The following is a 14,742-nucleotide window of genomic DNA, read 5'->3' as shown; positions in this document are numbered from 1 at the left end:
CCCTAACCCTAACCCTAACCCTAAGGTAGTCCTTAATCACAGCTGACCGTGACTACATGTATCTTCGGAAAGCGTGCCATCGGCGTGTATGCAGTTTCTCGAACATCCGCAGGCCAAAGCTTTCCTTCCGCAGCCGAAGTTTTGCCTTCCCCGCATCCTCCACTCTCCTCTCCAACAAGACCGTAGACTATTATTCTGCTACTCAATCTATTCTTCTCTCACTCCATCTCACTTCCTTCTTCCTACTCCAGGCGTGCTTGACATGCCTCTGCCTCCACACCGCCGCCGGGAGATCTAAATGTTCCTTTGATGCGAGCCGCTCTGTCACATTGCGTGCATCTGGCCCCGGCGTTTCCAAGACCGCCGAGAGCGCCATGCCAACGCTGCCACCAGCAGAAGGTCCAGTAAGACGGCCGCTTTTCACAACACCCGGCGAGCAGCTGCTGGTGTGTGCGACGCCTCTCACGGATGAATTGCGATCCAAGCCTTGGATGCTTCAATCTCATACTGCCGGCATACCATCGAACGCAAGCTAGGCCTGTCAGCACAGCTGTGGTGCCTCGCGGTCGCGGATCCAACCCCTCCCCATGGGGAACAGCAGCACCGTTTTCGTGCCAGTGGGCGTTCGAGGCCCAGACATCCTTACATGAAGGCAGTCTTGGTGGCTTTGCCAACGTCCACAAGGACGAACATGTTCTGGCCGCTTCGATGATGGCCACGACGACGAGGTACCCATGGCACGGCTGGATAAATGCCGCGCTCAGCTCTGGTCCTGATTGACATGCTGTGCGTATATATAGCGATTCCCTGCCGCTGCATCAGGTTGGTTGTTGTCAGGTCCTTTACCATACTTTTCCTACTCGTTTGCAGCTCAGCATGGCAGACCTCCCCACTGAAAAGGTCGCTGATACCACCGTGCAGCCCGACTCATCATCTGACGAAGAAGACAAGCTGAGAGAGGTCCTGAAGACTGAGGTTCTCCGAGATGAGAACGATCCTGATAATGGCAAGACGCCTGAGGAGCGCGCTGCAATTGTATGCACCTGGGAGAGATCTTCGGTCCTTTCCACACCGCCTTCTGACAGCCATTCTACAGGACAAGACGTTGATGCGCAAAGTCGACCGATGGCTCATTCCTTGGATGTGTCTGCTCTACCTTCTGTCCTTCCTTGATCGCACGAACATCGGGAACGCCCGAGTCGCGGGCATTGAAGATGACCTGGGCATGGAGGGCCATGACTACAACAACACCCTGACCATCTTCGTATGTGGCCGTGTCTCTACTCATCTGCGTTGCCGCTTACGCATAGGTAGTTCATCTCCTACGCCCTCGCCGAGCCCATGACCAACGTTCTCCTTAAGCGCATGACGCCCAGGGTCTTCTTCACATCGATCATCGTAGCGTGGGGTGTGGTCATGACGTTGATGGGCCTCGTCACCAGTTACGGAGGCTTACTTGCCGCGCGTTTCGCGCTTGGTTTGGCGGAGGCTGGCCTCTACCCAGGTTGGTACATCGCCCGTTGAGCTGCTTCCACGACCCGCTGACCGCTCACAGGCGCCAATTACTATCTGTCCTGCTGGTATCGCCGCAGTGAGCTCGGCATTCGTACGGCAACCTTCTTTGCCATGGCCGCAATCGCGGGCTCCTTCGGTGGACTCCTGGCAGCCGCCATCTCGCTGATGGACGACATTGGTGGCAGAAAAGGATGGGCTTGGATTGTAAGAGCTTTCTAACGGAAACATCAAATTCACGCTGACAACCACTCAGTTCATTCTGGAAGGTATAGTGACTACCATCGTCGGTATTGCGAGTTGGTGGATGGTGTTCGACTGGCCAGACACTGCACGCTTCTTGAGCCCCGATGAACGCATTCGAGTCCAGCGCCGCCTCGCCGCTGACAACCAAACCCATACATCGGAGCAGTACGACAAACGTCACATCATAGCCGCCGCCAAGGACTGGAAGACGTACGCTTATGCTGTCGTCTGGATGGGCAATCTATGCCCTCTCTATTCCTTCAGCCTCTTCCTCCCAACCATCATCGCTGGTCTCGGTTACGAAGGAACGACCGCACAGCTCATGACCGTACCCCCATACGCCGTCGCAGCTGTCTTGACAATCTTTGTCGGCTTCCTGGCTGACCGTACACAGCAGCGGGGAATCTACAACTTGGTGTGCGTCTCCGTCGCGGCTGTAGGCTTCATTATGCTACTCGCAACCCCAAACCACAACGTACAGTACGCCGGAACTTTCTTGGCTGCAGCTGGCATTTATCCGACGATACCAAACTCTCTCTCGTGGGCAGCAAACAACTTCGAAGGTGTCTACAAGCGGGGAGTCGTGATTGGTACTATCGTGGGCTGGGGCAACCTTAACGGCGTGGTTTCGTGCAACATCTATCTTGCTTCCGAGAGCCCGCGATTCTGGACCGGACACGCAGTGGTACTCTCATGGCAGATCTGCTTCTTGCTCGGCGGAACAGTCTTCCTACATATCATGCTCGGGCGGGAAAACAAGAAGCGTATGGCTGGCGAGAGAGATTATCTGATGGAAGGCAAGACCGCTGAGGACATGGTGTTCATGGGCGATCAGCGTCCGGACTTCATCTACATGCGTTAGACGGAGTGCTAGCGAAGAAATCTTGCATTGGTTCCAGGTTTGGCACCTTGAGGAGTCTTGAGCCAGACATCAGATCTTTGGTGCCTCACAATGGGGGAGGAAGTAGTGAGTCGATGTTTCTAAACAGAGCAATGTTGCGAGAAGGGAGCTTTGGACACTGAGCTCGCTATCTCTTCTGAAGGCACCGTCTCAATCCACAGCCGTCCTCATCAAGAGGGCTGAAGGAGTTGTGCGATCGTTCAAGCGGATCATGAGGACGGCTGGGCTGCGCATGCCTCGACGCCAGTGGTAGGGGCATATAGATTTCAGCCACCCAAAGTGCAGACCTAGCTCGCAGGTCCTTCCCATCAAATTTGTGTGACAGCTCGACTTTGCTACTCGACGTATACCAAATCAATGCAGAATGCAGATGGCACTTCTTCCAAGGCACGATTGATGGCGTCAGCCGACGAGTGCACGTCAATGCTGTGAATTCACATTACACTGTCGATTGCTTACAAGTTGCAGTCCAAGATGTGCGGAGGCCGGAAGGTGAAATCAGTAGATGGTATATGTAGTGCAGAGATGGACAGCGGTGTATGATCAACGGGAGTGTTTCGCAATCAATGTCATGCTGCAGTGCTAGTACCCACAAACAGCAAAGCTTCAATGCAATCATGACGGGTATGCTATGTATCTCACTCCACAGATGCCTCCTCGATCTTCCTCACAATTCAGCTCCACCAGCAAGTTGCCACTCCATATGAACATAACCGCCACCGTGCGTATGTATCTCTATCCTGTAGACCTTCAACTGTCCTACGTGGTCCTCACCGTTCCCAAACCCTGCGCAATGTGCCGGTGTCTCGTGAGCATGTCATATCACGTAGCGGAAGAAAGGGCTCTTGTCGCCCATCCTCGTCAACTCATCGTCGCTGTACTTCGCCCGAATCTCTTCGGCAGACATGGCATCCCTCTTTCTGTTCTGGTTTCGGTATGCGAGCGCGAGCAAACCAGCAGAGGCAATCGCGGCGCAAAGGATGCCGAGCTGTGACCCTTACAGTCAGTATGGGGATGAAAGTGAGAACAGAAAACTGGGCAGATACTGACGCATAAGCCATATCCCAACGGATAGCTTGGAGCCTGAGCAGCAATAAAGATGTTCGATCCGACAAGCCCACCAAGATTGGCGCCGGTGAGAATGAATGCCATACCAATAGCACGCTTCCAGGACGGTGCTAGGTTGTTGCCAGTCCAGCTGAGGATACTCACAATTCCTGCATAGGCTCCAACAGGAATGAAAAAGAGGAAGAAGAAAGTCACGCCTTCGTAGCCTCCCGTTTGTGGGATGGCAAGGAGGGCAACGCAGCCGACCACGGCGATGGAGTAAGGGCCAGCCACAAAGACCCATCGAATTCCTAGGATGCGAACGAATCAGCACATGTCCCACAGTGACCAACGGCTGTTACCATCAGTGCACTTACGGCGCTTGTCGGCAAGCCAGGCAAACAACAGGACGCCCAGAAAACCAGCCACGAAGAGAGGCATGGTGACCAACTGGGCGATCGCATTCTCATATCCAAGACTAACAACAATTGTAGGGGCGGTGTAGGTGAAGGCGTAGATGATGATGCTGTTGCCCCAACAGCAGACAATCGTGAGCCACAGCTTCCAGTCCAGGAGGACCCCGGTCAGAGATTTGACCGAAAATTTGTCGTCGTAATCCACTTGGCCGGCTGCAGTGCCAGCATCATGCTCAAGCCGCTCCATCAAATGGTCTTTCTCCCATTCTTCAAGGAAGGAGGCCTTTCTCGGAGAGTCTGGAAGGATGAACGGTACACAGCATCCTACCAGTACGGTGACGATGCCTTCGAGGATGAATCTGCACGTGAAGGTCAGTTATATCGTGACACCCAACAAGTACTGAAGATGTAACTCACATCCATCTCCATCCCTCCAAGCCAGCGACACCGTCCTATGCCAGCGTCAGCTTCTACTACATGTGACTCGAGCCCAGAAAGACGCACCATCTGGACGATCCCATACGACAGCAAGCCTGAGAAAGCTCCAGAGATCGCAGCACCGCCGTAGAATATCGCCATTCTTCGCTGAAGCTCGAACCGGCAGTACCACGTTGTGAGCAGATAAGAAGCGGCAGGGAAGAATCCAGATTCTGCCACGCCGAGCATGGTTCGCGTGGCAAGCAGACCGTGATAACCCTGAACGATGCCCTGTAGAGTCATCACTGTACCCCAGGCCAGCATCAAGATCGCAATCCACGTGCTGGGGTTCAGAAGTTTGAGGATCATATTACTCGGAATCTCCAGCAGAGCGTATGGAAAGAAAAACACCATCAAGGCATAATTGTACTGGGGGCCGACGAGATTTAAGTCCTCGCTCAGGCCGGCAATGTTTGCGTTGCCCATATTGCTACGGTCCAGGAAGGACAGAATGTAGAGAAGCACAAGCACCGGGAGCAGGCGGGTGTCAACCTTGCGTAGGATCCGGTTCGTCTCTTTGTCGTGGTAGGAAGGCAGCTGTGTTGTGCATCAGTGCTGCTCCTTTCGTTCGATGGAATTGGCAATTGGGTGCACACACGGCATGCTCAGCGAGTCCTGCATCATGGGAGTCAAGCCCTTCAACCCTGTCCAGGTGCTGTGCCTGTTCTTTAACCTCCTTCTCGTTGGTAGTCATGATGGCTACGGCTCTATCGTAGGCGTGATTAAGCTATGAACTGAGCAAGCTAGACGGAAGAGACGTGGAGATAGTAGCAGCGAGAAGGCGCTTTTATGCCAGGCATGCCAACAATGGTGCGGAGATGTCGCCAGCTCGGCTCTCGCTCTAGGCAAGAGACTAGACATGTGCGCGGCACATGGCATTGTCAATGTTCGTAGAGAGATCGGTCTGGACCGAGGGCAGATACACCCCACACTCCGCATCGCGTGGAGCAAGTTCTGGGGTAGTCTTACTAGTTTCTCGGTACTTTCCTTGGCAACATGTTCCGGGCGACAAACGCCGACCGGCTTGTAAGAATGGGACGTATTAAAGCTAGCTTCCTGGATCCTGCGACAACCGGAACAGCGGCCTGAAGCTCAAAGGTCAAGTGGAAATTTGGAGCAGCAGATGATGCTCGATCTGTAGAAACCTGGTAGTGAGTCCGTTCTCCTCATCGCGGGACAACCGGAAGAGCGAGCTATTTGAGGCTGGCGTAGATAGTTCATCTCACTGCCCAATGTGTTTGATGTAGCACCATCACAAACAGCTCACGAGCTCTTATAAGCACCCACAGTGGAGCTTTAGGACGCTGGCCGACCTTTGCTTTTCAATCGCCTCTCGTCTATCCGAGGTCATTGGCATATTTTTATTCTCTCCAGATTGGAAGACATTATCCCAGCGTCCAGAAGTAGCCATCCGGCATTTACCATGCTAGAAGTATCGCGGCTGCGATCTACTGTATGTCCTTGCATGATGATGTTAGGACGCTTCTAGGCTTCGAGAGGATGATAGCAGCGGTTCAGCCAGTACACCTGAGGGATGGAGAGCCGGTGTACCGTAGGACTGCACCTGTTGGCCTTCCTTTCAGACCGCCCGTAGAACTTGAAGTCTGGCGTAAGAAAGTGGTAGTTGCTGGGAAGAGCGGGCACATTAAGCGGTGCCGCTGATACCAGAAGTCCGGTATGCTGTGTAGGGAGACAATCGCCTCACTTTGATCGACCTCGAGATACCAGGACTATACGCGGCCATGAACCCCAGGACTGTCGACAGAGCGATGGGCGAGCTGGATATTTTTCGACAGCTCAGTCACCTTCTTGGGAACACTTCAAGGCTCCACAGGTTCGAAAGCTTTGGCACGACTCATCCACAAGATCGCGCGGTGGGTTCCGCTCGCCTCCCGGCTTGTACCTGTTAGCAGAAAACACGTTTTGTGGGAAAAGGAAGATGAAGTTGAGGTTGGAGCGATGTGTTGGAAAGCGTGTGTAACCTTACGAAAACGGGACAGAGCTGTTGTAGCGGTTCAGCATCCCTTGATGGAGTACGGGTCATCTGTCACGATGTCCCGGTCTCCCAGCAGGCTGATACTTCTGGATCGTTCTGCACATGGTAGTCTGCACACTGAGCAGGAGGAAGAGTGGCCTTTTGAATCCTTGATCACATGAGGGGTAGGAAGATTCGGCCCTGTGTGCAAATGGCTTTCCAGTTTCCAGGCGCGGCTGAGTGTTTCTAGCGAGCTAGGCCATACGGTGCTTCAGCTACTCAACCCCTTGGTATGACCGGCAGCAGCACAGGTGACGGTCTGAAGCGTCTCGGCAGCTTGTAAGCCGCAGGTCTGCAGCAGAGCAGCGGAAGGGTCGAGGTAGTGCGCTGAGGACATAGCAGATCACCAAATTCAATCCTCCGTCTCGGACGCAGTCTCCACCCAAGCAGCTGGACAGCTTCAATGAGACATATGAAGCCGTGGTAGATGATTAAATCCGCACCGAGAGGATCTGAAGACTGGATGGGAGATGGGAGAATGGGAGAAGTTGCTTCGGGTTGGTGTTGTACATTGGCTCGATTGGTAACCCGGTGATTCATATTCATACGCTAGGAGAAAATATCTTCCTCTCCGTTGGGCCCTTCAAATGCCACCACTTCCCCTCTCGCTGTCGTCTGCAACCCGCTTGTGAGCCGCCATGTTGGGGAGAATACGGGCTTTGAAGGCTTCGGCGGCAGGCAAGTCTTTTGACGGACCAGTTCATCCTTGCTGGAGCTTCAGAGGCGTCGTCAGCTCCAAGCTGCACTGCAGTAGCTCGCCTAGCAGAAGAACAAGAGCGCGGCGTGCATGAGGCGATGCTGAACGGACCTTGGACCTTCCTCAGAGGTAGAAATGCCATGAGTATGGCTTTCTTGCCGCGGTAAATCTCAAGGTTACCCGCGGGTGCGAGCAACGAGTGCTTGGGCCAAGGACGCCAAACTACGCGGGCGTTGGTGTTGAGGATGCGGCAAAACACGTGTCCATCGCAATTGGATGCTCCGCTGGACTCTTGAAGGGCAGGACTGTCCAAGTCTCCGTCACTATTAGCTATGCACAGCCCCACAGCTCCAGACTTACAGCAGCCATTGCGGGGGCATTGGAGTACTGGTCGCGTAGGGCAGCTTCTACACAAGAAGGATGTTCAAGCTGAAGCGAAGGATTGGAGGACATCGGCCTTCGCCGCGGGGCGGTTGGTCGGCCTGGGTATGTCCACAAGTTCAGCGTCTTCCCGCCTACACCATCAACGGAATCGCAGCTGGATGGAGCAGTCAAGTGCTGCAACCTCTCATCCCCGTGGACTTTGCCGGCTCCGGAAAGTACGTTTTCACTGCATGGCTTCGTGATCAGGCCGAGCAGCAAGGCATCCTCTGCATCGGCGGCTTCGCTACATCAATGCTCGTGCAAACCTTCCTCATCGCTAACCACGGCGTTGGATTGAGCTTTGCCGGCTGCTTTTTCGTCTCGCTTGGGCTCTCGACATTGATCGGCGGGGGCTTTACATGGCTCGGCATCAAAAAGCTCTCACTACGACAAGTAGGGATTTGCAACTGGGATGCAGATTGCCATTGGCAGCGCTGCCGGTGCGGCCTCACCGTTCAAATATAGCGCAAGCGACACGCCTACCTATGATTTGTCCATGGCGCGACGATCGAGCTGCTTATTCTGACGACAAGAAGAAGTCGACTGGCAGAGAAGATCGCAGGGCGGAGGCCTTGAGCGAGGAAAGTGCTAAGCTGAGAGAACTGAGTACACATTTCGGGCTCATGCCGGTGAGATGTGGCAGCTTCAAGACCTGAACTCCACATGGGTGGTTTCATATGCACATGCACCTTTCTGACTAAATATGACCACTCGATCGCCAACTAGCTACCCACATTCCAAAGCATAATCTAGGCACCCCAGCGAATCGTCCATGGCTTCTCAGCAAAAGAGCAAGCCCAATACTCCCCCAAATGTCTCGGACGCTCACACCATCGTCCGCATGCTACATGTCGCCTAGAACATCGTTTCCGATCACATCTCCTGCTGCAGGCCCCCGAGTTGACACGTTTTGTCTCGGTCTGATTGTTGCAAGTCCATCAAAGTCTGATTCAGCTTTGCCTTCACGAACTCTCTCTTCTCCTCAGAGAGACTTTCTGTCCATGCCTCGGTCGCCCGGTACATGCTGCTGTATCTGGCATAGACCTCATCGACTACACCCAGGGCGTTCATGACGGCTTGGTACAATTTGGCTTCTTCGCGGTTCACGTCCTCATTGTTAACCTTCTGGCGTGCTTCGTCGAGAGTAGTTCTGGTCTGCCCAAGGGTTTCGTTGTCACATTTGCATCTGAAGTCAATGTAGATCATGCACTTTGTCTTCGAAGAGGCATTGTTGAATTGGGTAGAGCCCATCGCCAAGCCACGTGGAGCAGACTTTGTGCTGTTTACATGGCCTCTCGGATCTCTTCACGCTCGGACCTCGTGAAGATACCACCCGTCATCGTGAAGGCGTGGGGAGGTTCGGAGATGTTGAGTGGGTGGATCGAAGGTGGTTGGTGGTATTGATGGCGGAGATGTCTCAGCGTGGCAGTGGGCGTGGATGTCTGATCGTGATCGTTATGTTCGATGTTCGAGAGGTTTGAGAGAGCTATGCTGGGCGGGAGAAAGGTTTCGAAGAAGTGTATTCAAAGATGCGAAGAGTAGAGTGGAGTGGAGGAAGAGGAATTTGCTCGAGAGTGCCTACAGCTTATATTCGCCTTTCCAGCGGCTGGTTGCTGGATGTGAGCTCCAAGTGGGATATCGATCTTCCATTCACTGAGCGACCGATGGCTCGATTTCCAATTCACGGGCGCCAACATTTCCCGCCGTGAACGAGCTGAGGGTGCAAACTTCGCGTTGAATGCGACCGTCTTTGCCGCTTTGCAGTCCGTTAGCGCATCCGATCGCGGTCGTTCGATCAGCATGGTGTCACTGCGTCGCAGTCAATATCTTCCCGCGTTGCGAATGTGGATAGACCGACTGCGTGAATGAAGTATGCCCCCCGTCATCACCTCGCCCGCGCCATAAGGCCGGCCTTGAGATTGATCACAGTGGCCAGTGTGCAACCTCAGCCCAGCTTGGCTATCTCGGACCAGGCGCAGTTGGGAAGCAGGGAAGCAGGCTGATCGAAATGGTTACACTCATGGTAGTGGCGTACAGAATCCAGCATCTCGAAGAGTACCGGGTCGGTGCAGGCGTGAAGGTAGCCCGCTGATACCAAAGCCATTTCCAGCCTCCGGGAAGTCGATGCCGATCTGGTGTCACGAATGCATTTTCATGTGTTTGATGAATGGAACATTCAGATGGGCATGGTGCGAGCACTACCAACATGGGAAACCGAGGCCTTTGTCTGCTGATGGGTCGGTGTCAGTGTGCCGTCTTGTACGTCACACCGGTGCTACCAGAACTTACGTGAGGCCGCGAATGACAAAGAAGATGCTGCCAACTTCTCAGGTAGTGAGATGAGTGTGCAAGGACGCTCGATGTGTGGGTACGTGCAAGTAGGTGGAAGGTGCATTCCTGAGAAACTCTTTTTACCTTTCCTTGCACCCACTTCACCCCGTTTTCGAGGTTTTCATCGGCGTCTCCAACATCACCACGATGGCGCGGTCACTCCAGTTTCTCGTGCTCGGCATCACTGGTCTTGCAGCTGCGAAGACAACCTGCTCTGAAAAGGCAACATCAGCGACTCCTACACCACAGCTGAGTTGCACGACGTCCTCAAACTTCCGCCTCGTTGCAGACGTCATCTCCGGCGACCTCGCCCCCTCCATCCAAGACTGGGCAGTCTCCTCATACCACATCGGCGCCTGCTATGACTACGCCATACTTCAGCCCAATGACGGAAGCTCACCAGACTACAGCCGCGCCTTCTATGTCAACGGCACGGCTGCTGATGCAAGGGACAAGACCAGCGACATCATCACCGATGGCGCAACACCACCAGTGCCGTATGGAGTCATCATTCCATCTGCCAACGAGACCGACCAAGATGACAGACGCCCTGTTCAAATCAACTGCGGCTATGGTACTGCCGGTGTAGTCGTCTCACGCGGCTCAAGCATGAAGCCTCACCTCCGCTACGTCGACAAGACTGCTGATACACGCTTCGGCGGGTGGTATGCGTGCGACTCTGACTTGCCGTACGGGCCTGCGGTCGTGCTATACTATCGAGACCGCGAGGAAGCCATTCCAGAAGAATGTGCAGAGCTCACGCTGTACACGCAGTGGTAGGTTTGCAAAATTGCCATACAAACTCAAGACTGACTGCTTGAACAGCATCGAGCATGTCTCGACCGTCGACGACAACGCAAGGCCAGCACCTTGCGAAGAAATCATTGAGGATGAGGACTGAGGAAGAAACCACCCGACCCTTGGGAGGTAGCGAGACGGTTCGTGGGGAAGCGGACGTGCATGCGCCCTCGGTGGTTGCGCAAGGCCGAGAGCTATTTCCAGTCGCAGATTCGAGACTTCAGGCCTGGTCCGTCTCCGTGAACCGGGCTGGGAGCATTGCGCATAGATCATTCAATGGACAATTCCCTCCTGTCTCACATGGCTACAGCCTCCTCGGGGAGGGGAGGCCAGCGTCCTTCATCTTCTTTCACCTCACGTCTTCCTGCTTCCTGTCTTTCGCATTCCTTTCTATGAACTACCTGGGTAACCTTCACGTCTTCTTACTTTAATCGACAGCCATGCCTTTCAACATCCAACCCGTCCGACCACTGAAGCGACGCGCCGCCGACGACGACGATCTCTACTGCGCGCCCGTCAAACAGCGGCGCATGGACTTCGACATGGACGATTCTTCGAACTCTACGAGCAGCATGGACCTCGACGAAGTGCGCCTTTCTACGCGCAATGCACTAGACTACCACTCAGCGAGCCCCGAGCCCTCCAACCTCCAGAAATGCTACTACGGCCCGGGCTTGATCGCCTTCCCCCACTCCCTCGAAGTCTTCAACAAGGCCAGCAACAACTGGTACTGGAACGCGTCCTGCTTCCTCAACAACCGTGCTCTGGACACCGTCGAAAGCAACCAGATCTGCACCCACTTCCAGAACCGCTGCGGCTGGTCGCCTTCTCCGGGCAATCTGCCCGCGATCCAACTGGGGACGAGCGAAGACATGATCGGCCGCTCGACACCACGCTTCTCCACCTTCGTCGTCTTTCCGAACATCAGCGGCGGGGTCGTGCATTCAGAGGAGTTCATGCGCGCATGGACGGACTACGTGATGGTGCCTTCTATACTACACGCGGCGCGGAGACGGGAAGGGTGCACCTACGGCGTGCCCGCGTACGCGCGATCATACCGCGGCATCAGGATGGCGAGCGACTGCCAGCGAATAGTCTCAAACCATGAAGCCCCGGAGACGCCGGTGTCGATCAAAGTACGGTCAGATGAGCTGGGAGATCTGTGGCAGAATATGCAGAGCATCGTGAACAGAGACCCGGTGCTGTGGGAATTCCAGGACGCGTTCTTGGTGGTGGTAGCGGGGCAGGACTCAGAGACGGGCATGGAGTGTTACGGCTCGGATCTGCGGTCGTTCTGGGGACACTTCAGCATCAAGTTCGACCGCGTGGTGAACATGGACCACGTGCCGGCGGATTCGGTGACGATATCACCCAAGGTGTACTATTCTGGACTTGATAGTGTTAGATTAGCTTGCTTGCCGTGAGTTGGCGCAAATGTACAAATAGTGTATCAATGAATCAACCGCACCTTTCACGCGCAGTTAACTATGAGGGCTGGTTTGCTGACTGACCGGCTGTCTTCATGCGGGCAAATAGATGGAATCAAGTATACGATGAGTTGGGCACTCGTCTGCCTGAGCAACCATGCCGCATCGCCAGTAGCTCAACACCATGTTGCATTTGGACGAGGCAGCAGCCCTCGTTCTCATACTGTTGGCGCTGTTCAAGAAACACAAACCAGGGAGGCGAGCAGAGCAACGTCGGTTCGGGTTGAGACTGGAAGCAGTGCTTCTCGAAGAACGCCAGCAGCGAGCGCAGATGGAGAGGACGAAGGACAGGGAGGCCGAAGAGATGAGAAAGCGAGAACAGAGCGAACGCAGACAACGGAGACGACATCGACATAGGAAGGAAAGGTAGCTGTGGTACCGGGAGACGGCCACAGGTCGACAACGAGCGAAACATCGTACCATGTGGTTCGACATTGATATACCGCAATCTATCGAACGCTCATCAACACATCATACACCCAACAAACGCTTCAAAGCCGGCCAGCCAACCACCTCCGCCCAGACATCCACCATACTTAGCTGTTCAGGTAATCCCTGATTGCGCCCCTCAGCTTGCCGGCACCCTCACCAACCATCGCAGTTAGATTCTCGATATCGTCGCCAGCCGTAATACCAAATCTGCGGACAAAGTCCTTTGCCGCATCTTCCATGTTACCACTGTACTCCGCTGAGTCCATGTCCTCTTCAGGCCGGCCAAAGTACGCATTGGAAGAAATAGAGGTGGCGCCTTCGAAGCCTTGCAGGCGTGTGCGAGCTTCGTTCTGTTGAGTGGGATTGAAGTCGTTGCGGCCAAAGAATTCGTCTGAAGAGATCCCTTTTTGTGTGCCAAACTTCTCGCGCGCGAAGCGTTCGGAGTCATCTGTGTTGCAGTAGCATTAGCATAGGCCTATGAGAATTAGAAGAGCCTCCCTCAACGTACCCTGCACGGCGGGCTTGCTGCTGACAGCGCCAAATCCAAGCCCTCTTGCCGGCGCGGCACCACCAGCAGCCTTTGCCGCACCTCCACCGACCTGCCCAAAGCCCAGTTTCCGCACGCCCATGCCCAACCTATCCATGTCGCTGTCACTCTGTTGTTTCGAGCCTCCAGTTGCTCCGAAGCTGCCTGCTCGCCCTGGGCTCACTGGTGTTGGCTGGTGTATTGTCGCTGTGCTCGCAGCAGGTTGTGATGCAGTTATCGTGCTCTCTGCTGGCGTCTCTTCGTTCGGATCGTATCCCAACCTCTCTTTCCGCTCGGCTTCCTCCCGAGCCTTCTTCTCTGCCTCATCAAAGTCAAGCGCACTGGAGTCCACCTTCTTCGCTCCCAGTTTCGTCTTCTTTGCGCCCAAGATGTTGGCTTTAGGCTTGCTGGCTGTGGCTGTCTTGCGAACGGCGGAAGAGGAGATCGCACGAGCAGCTGCAGGAGGAGCGGATGATTCTGAACCCGCCGCATCGGAAGTCTTGAGTGGTGATTTTGGTCGTCCTGCTGCGTTGTTTCCATTGGCATTGAGGAAAGGTGAAGCGGTGCGATTGATGCCTGGTGTCCCTGTCCGTGAAGGAGGGTTGCTGGGTCTTTTGATTGCTGGCTTGTCCCATGAAGAGAAGAAGTCGTCACCGGGTTCGCCGGCAGGAGTGTTTGTTCCAGTGCCTTCGCTGTCGTCTACCAAGTCATCCACATTGACATCATCCGGGAATCTGCGCAACGTCTGTCAGTCACAGTCCTCTCCGCTTCTCTTGCGCCTCACTCACTTCCTGATGTCCGCCTCCACCCTCCGCGCCAGCTCATCCTTGTACTTCGTCGCCGCATTGCTCGTGTATTTCGTTTTGGGGTCCTTGCTCGCCAAAGCCGCCGTACCGCCGTGCGTCTGGAAGTACTTGGTAGCGCTCTCATTGCCACCCGTCTTCATCCGCCGTAGTTGATCCCATTGCCATTCTGCGTCCCAAAGCCATGTCAGCCTGTGCCCAACACCCTTCCTTTCCCCAGCATTCTTGGACTACTCACGGTCGAGATTGGTACTCCGCACAAAGCTGATGTGCACACCCAGGTTCCGGTGGTTGGCAGAGCAGTCCAAACACAAATAGATGCCGAAGGGCACGCTGGACCAGGTGGGGTTCTTTGCGCCGCAGTCGAAACAGATCTTGTTGGCCGCGTTGCGCTTCAGCTTCTCGAAGATGCTGTGCGATGTCGTCTTGGGTGCGAGGGCCATGGCTGCGTATCAGTCGTAGGGAGAAGACGGCAGAGGAGGCGGTAGTGGTGGTATTGAAGTGGAGTGGGACAGCCAGGTGGAATATTTGACCCTTGCGGAAGGTCAGCCCTCGAACCACTCTTGGCACGTTCACCATCATAACCAACAAGACGGAGAGCAGAGGAAGGG

At 54.7% G+C, this 14,742-nt stretch overlaps 7 protein-coding genes across 7 annotated transcripts; 4 read left to right on the top strand and 3 right to left on the bottom strand.

Annotated features, from left to right (window-relative positions):
* Window positions 1-876: 876 nt before the first annotated feature.
* On the top strand, window positions 877-1,524 carry LTR77_010875 (uncharacterized protein; the record flags this gene model as incomplete). Its single annotated transcript, XM_064808092.1, has 3 exons — window positions 877-1,035; window positions 1,097-1,264; window positions 1,315-1,524. The coding sequence occupies 3 exons, from the start codon at window positions 877-879 to the stop codon at window positions 1,522-1,524; spliced, it is 537 nt and encodes a 178-aa protein (XP_064653814.1).
* A 102-nt stretch (window positions 1,525-1,626) lies between these two features.
* Window positions 1,627-2,620, top strand: LTR77_010874 (uncharacterized protein; the record flags this gene model as incomplete). Its single annotated transcript, XM_064808091.1, has 2 exons — window positions 1,627-1,719; window positions 1,769-2,620. The coding sequence occupies 2 exons, from the start codon at window positions 1,627-1,629 to the stop codon at window positions 2,618-2,620; spliced, it is 945 nt and encodes a 314-aa protein (XP_064653813.1).
* An 856-nt stretch (window positions 2,621-3,476) lies between these two features.
* Window positions 3,477-5,293, bottom strand: LTR77_010873 (uncharacterized protein; the record flags this gene model as incomplete). Its single annotated transcript, XM_064808090.1, has 6 exons — window positions 3,477-3,647; window positions 3,710-4,017; window positions 4,084-4,481; window positions 4,540-4,574; window positions 4,627-5,136; window positions 5,198-5,293. The coding sequence occupies 6 exons, from the start codon at window positions 5,291-5,293 to the stop codon at window positions 3,477-3,479; spliced, it is 1,518 nt and encodes a 505-aa protein (XP_064653812.1).
* A 3,334-nt stretch (window positions 5,294-8,627) lies between these two features.
* LTR77_010872 (uncharacterized protein) lies at window positions 8,628-9,005 on the bottom strand (the record flags this gene model as incomplete). The annotated part of the gene is made up of 1 exon (XM_064808089.1): window positions 8,628-9,005. The coding sequence occupies one exon, from the start codon at window positions 9,003-9,005 to the stop codon at window positions 8,628-8,630; it is 378 nt and encodes a 125-aa protein (XP_064653811.1).
* Window positions 9,006-10,232: 1,227 nt separating this feature from the next.
* LTR77_010871 (uncharacterized protein) lies at window positions 10,233-10,986 on the top strand (the record flags this gene model as incomplete). Its single annotated transcript, XM_064808088.1, has 2 exons — window positions 10,233-10,861; window positions 10,911-10,986. 2 exons carry the CDS (start codon window positions 10,233-10,235, stop codon window positions 10,984-10,986), a joined length of 705 nt encoding a protein of 234 aa, XP_064653810.1.
* A 337-nt stretch (window positions 10,987-11,323) lies between these two features.
* LTR77_010870 (uncharacterized protein) lies at window positions 11,324-12,740 on the top strand (the record flags this gene model as incomplete). Its single annotated transcript, XM_064808087.1, has 2 exons — window positions 11,324-12,283; window positions 12,486-12,740. 2 exons carry the CDS (start codon window positions 11,324-11,326, stop codon window positions 12,738-12,740), a joined length of 1,215 nt encoding a protein of 404 aa, XP_064653809.1.
* Window positions 12,741-12,906: 166 nt separating this feature from the next.
* GLO3 (ADP-ribosylation factor GTPase activating protein, ER-Golgi transport) lies at window positions 12,907-14,574 on the bottom strand (the record flags this gene model as incomplete). Its single annotated transcript, XM_064808086.1, has 4 exons — window positions 12,907-13,250; window positions 13,311-14,062; window positions 14,117-14,300; window positions 14,370-14,574. The coding sequence occupies 4 exons, from the start codon at window positions 14,572-14,574 to the stop codon at window positions 12,907-12,909; spliced, it is 1,485 nt and encodes a 494-aa protein (XP_064653808.1).
* Window positions 14,575-14,742: the final 168 nt, after the last annotated feature.

The sequence above is a fragment of the Saxophila tyrrhenica genome, assembly GCF_035928015.1.
Source record: "Saxophila tyrrhenica strain CCFEE 5935 chromosome Unknown scaffold_27, whole genome shotgun sequence".
NCBI lineage: Eukaryota > Fungi > Ascomycota > Dothideomycetes > Mycosphaerellales > Extremaceae > Saxophila > Saxophila tyrrhenica.
The sequence above is the reverse complement of the archived record's forward strand: the minus strand, read 5'-3'. Positions and strand labels throughout refer to the sequence as shown.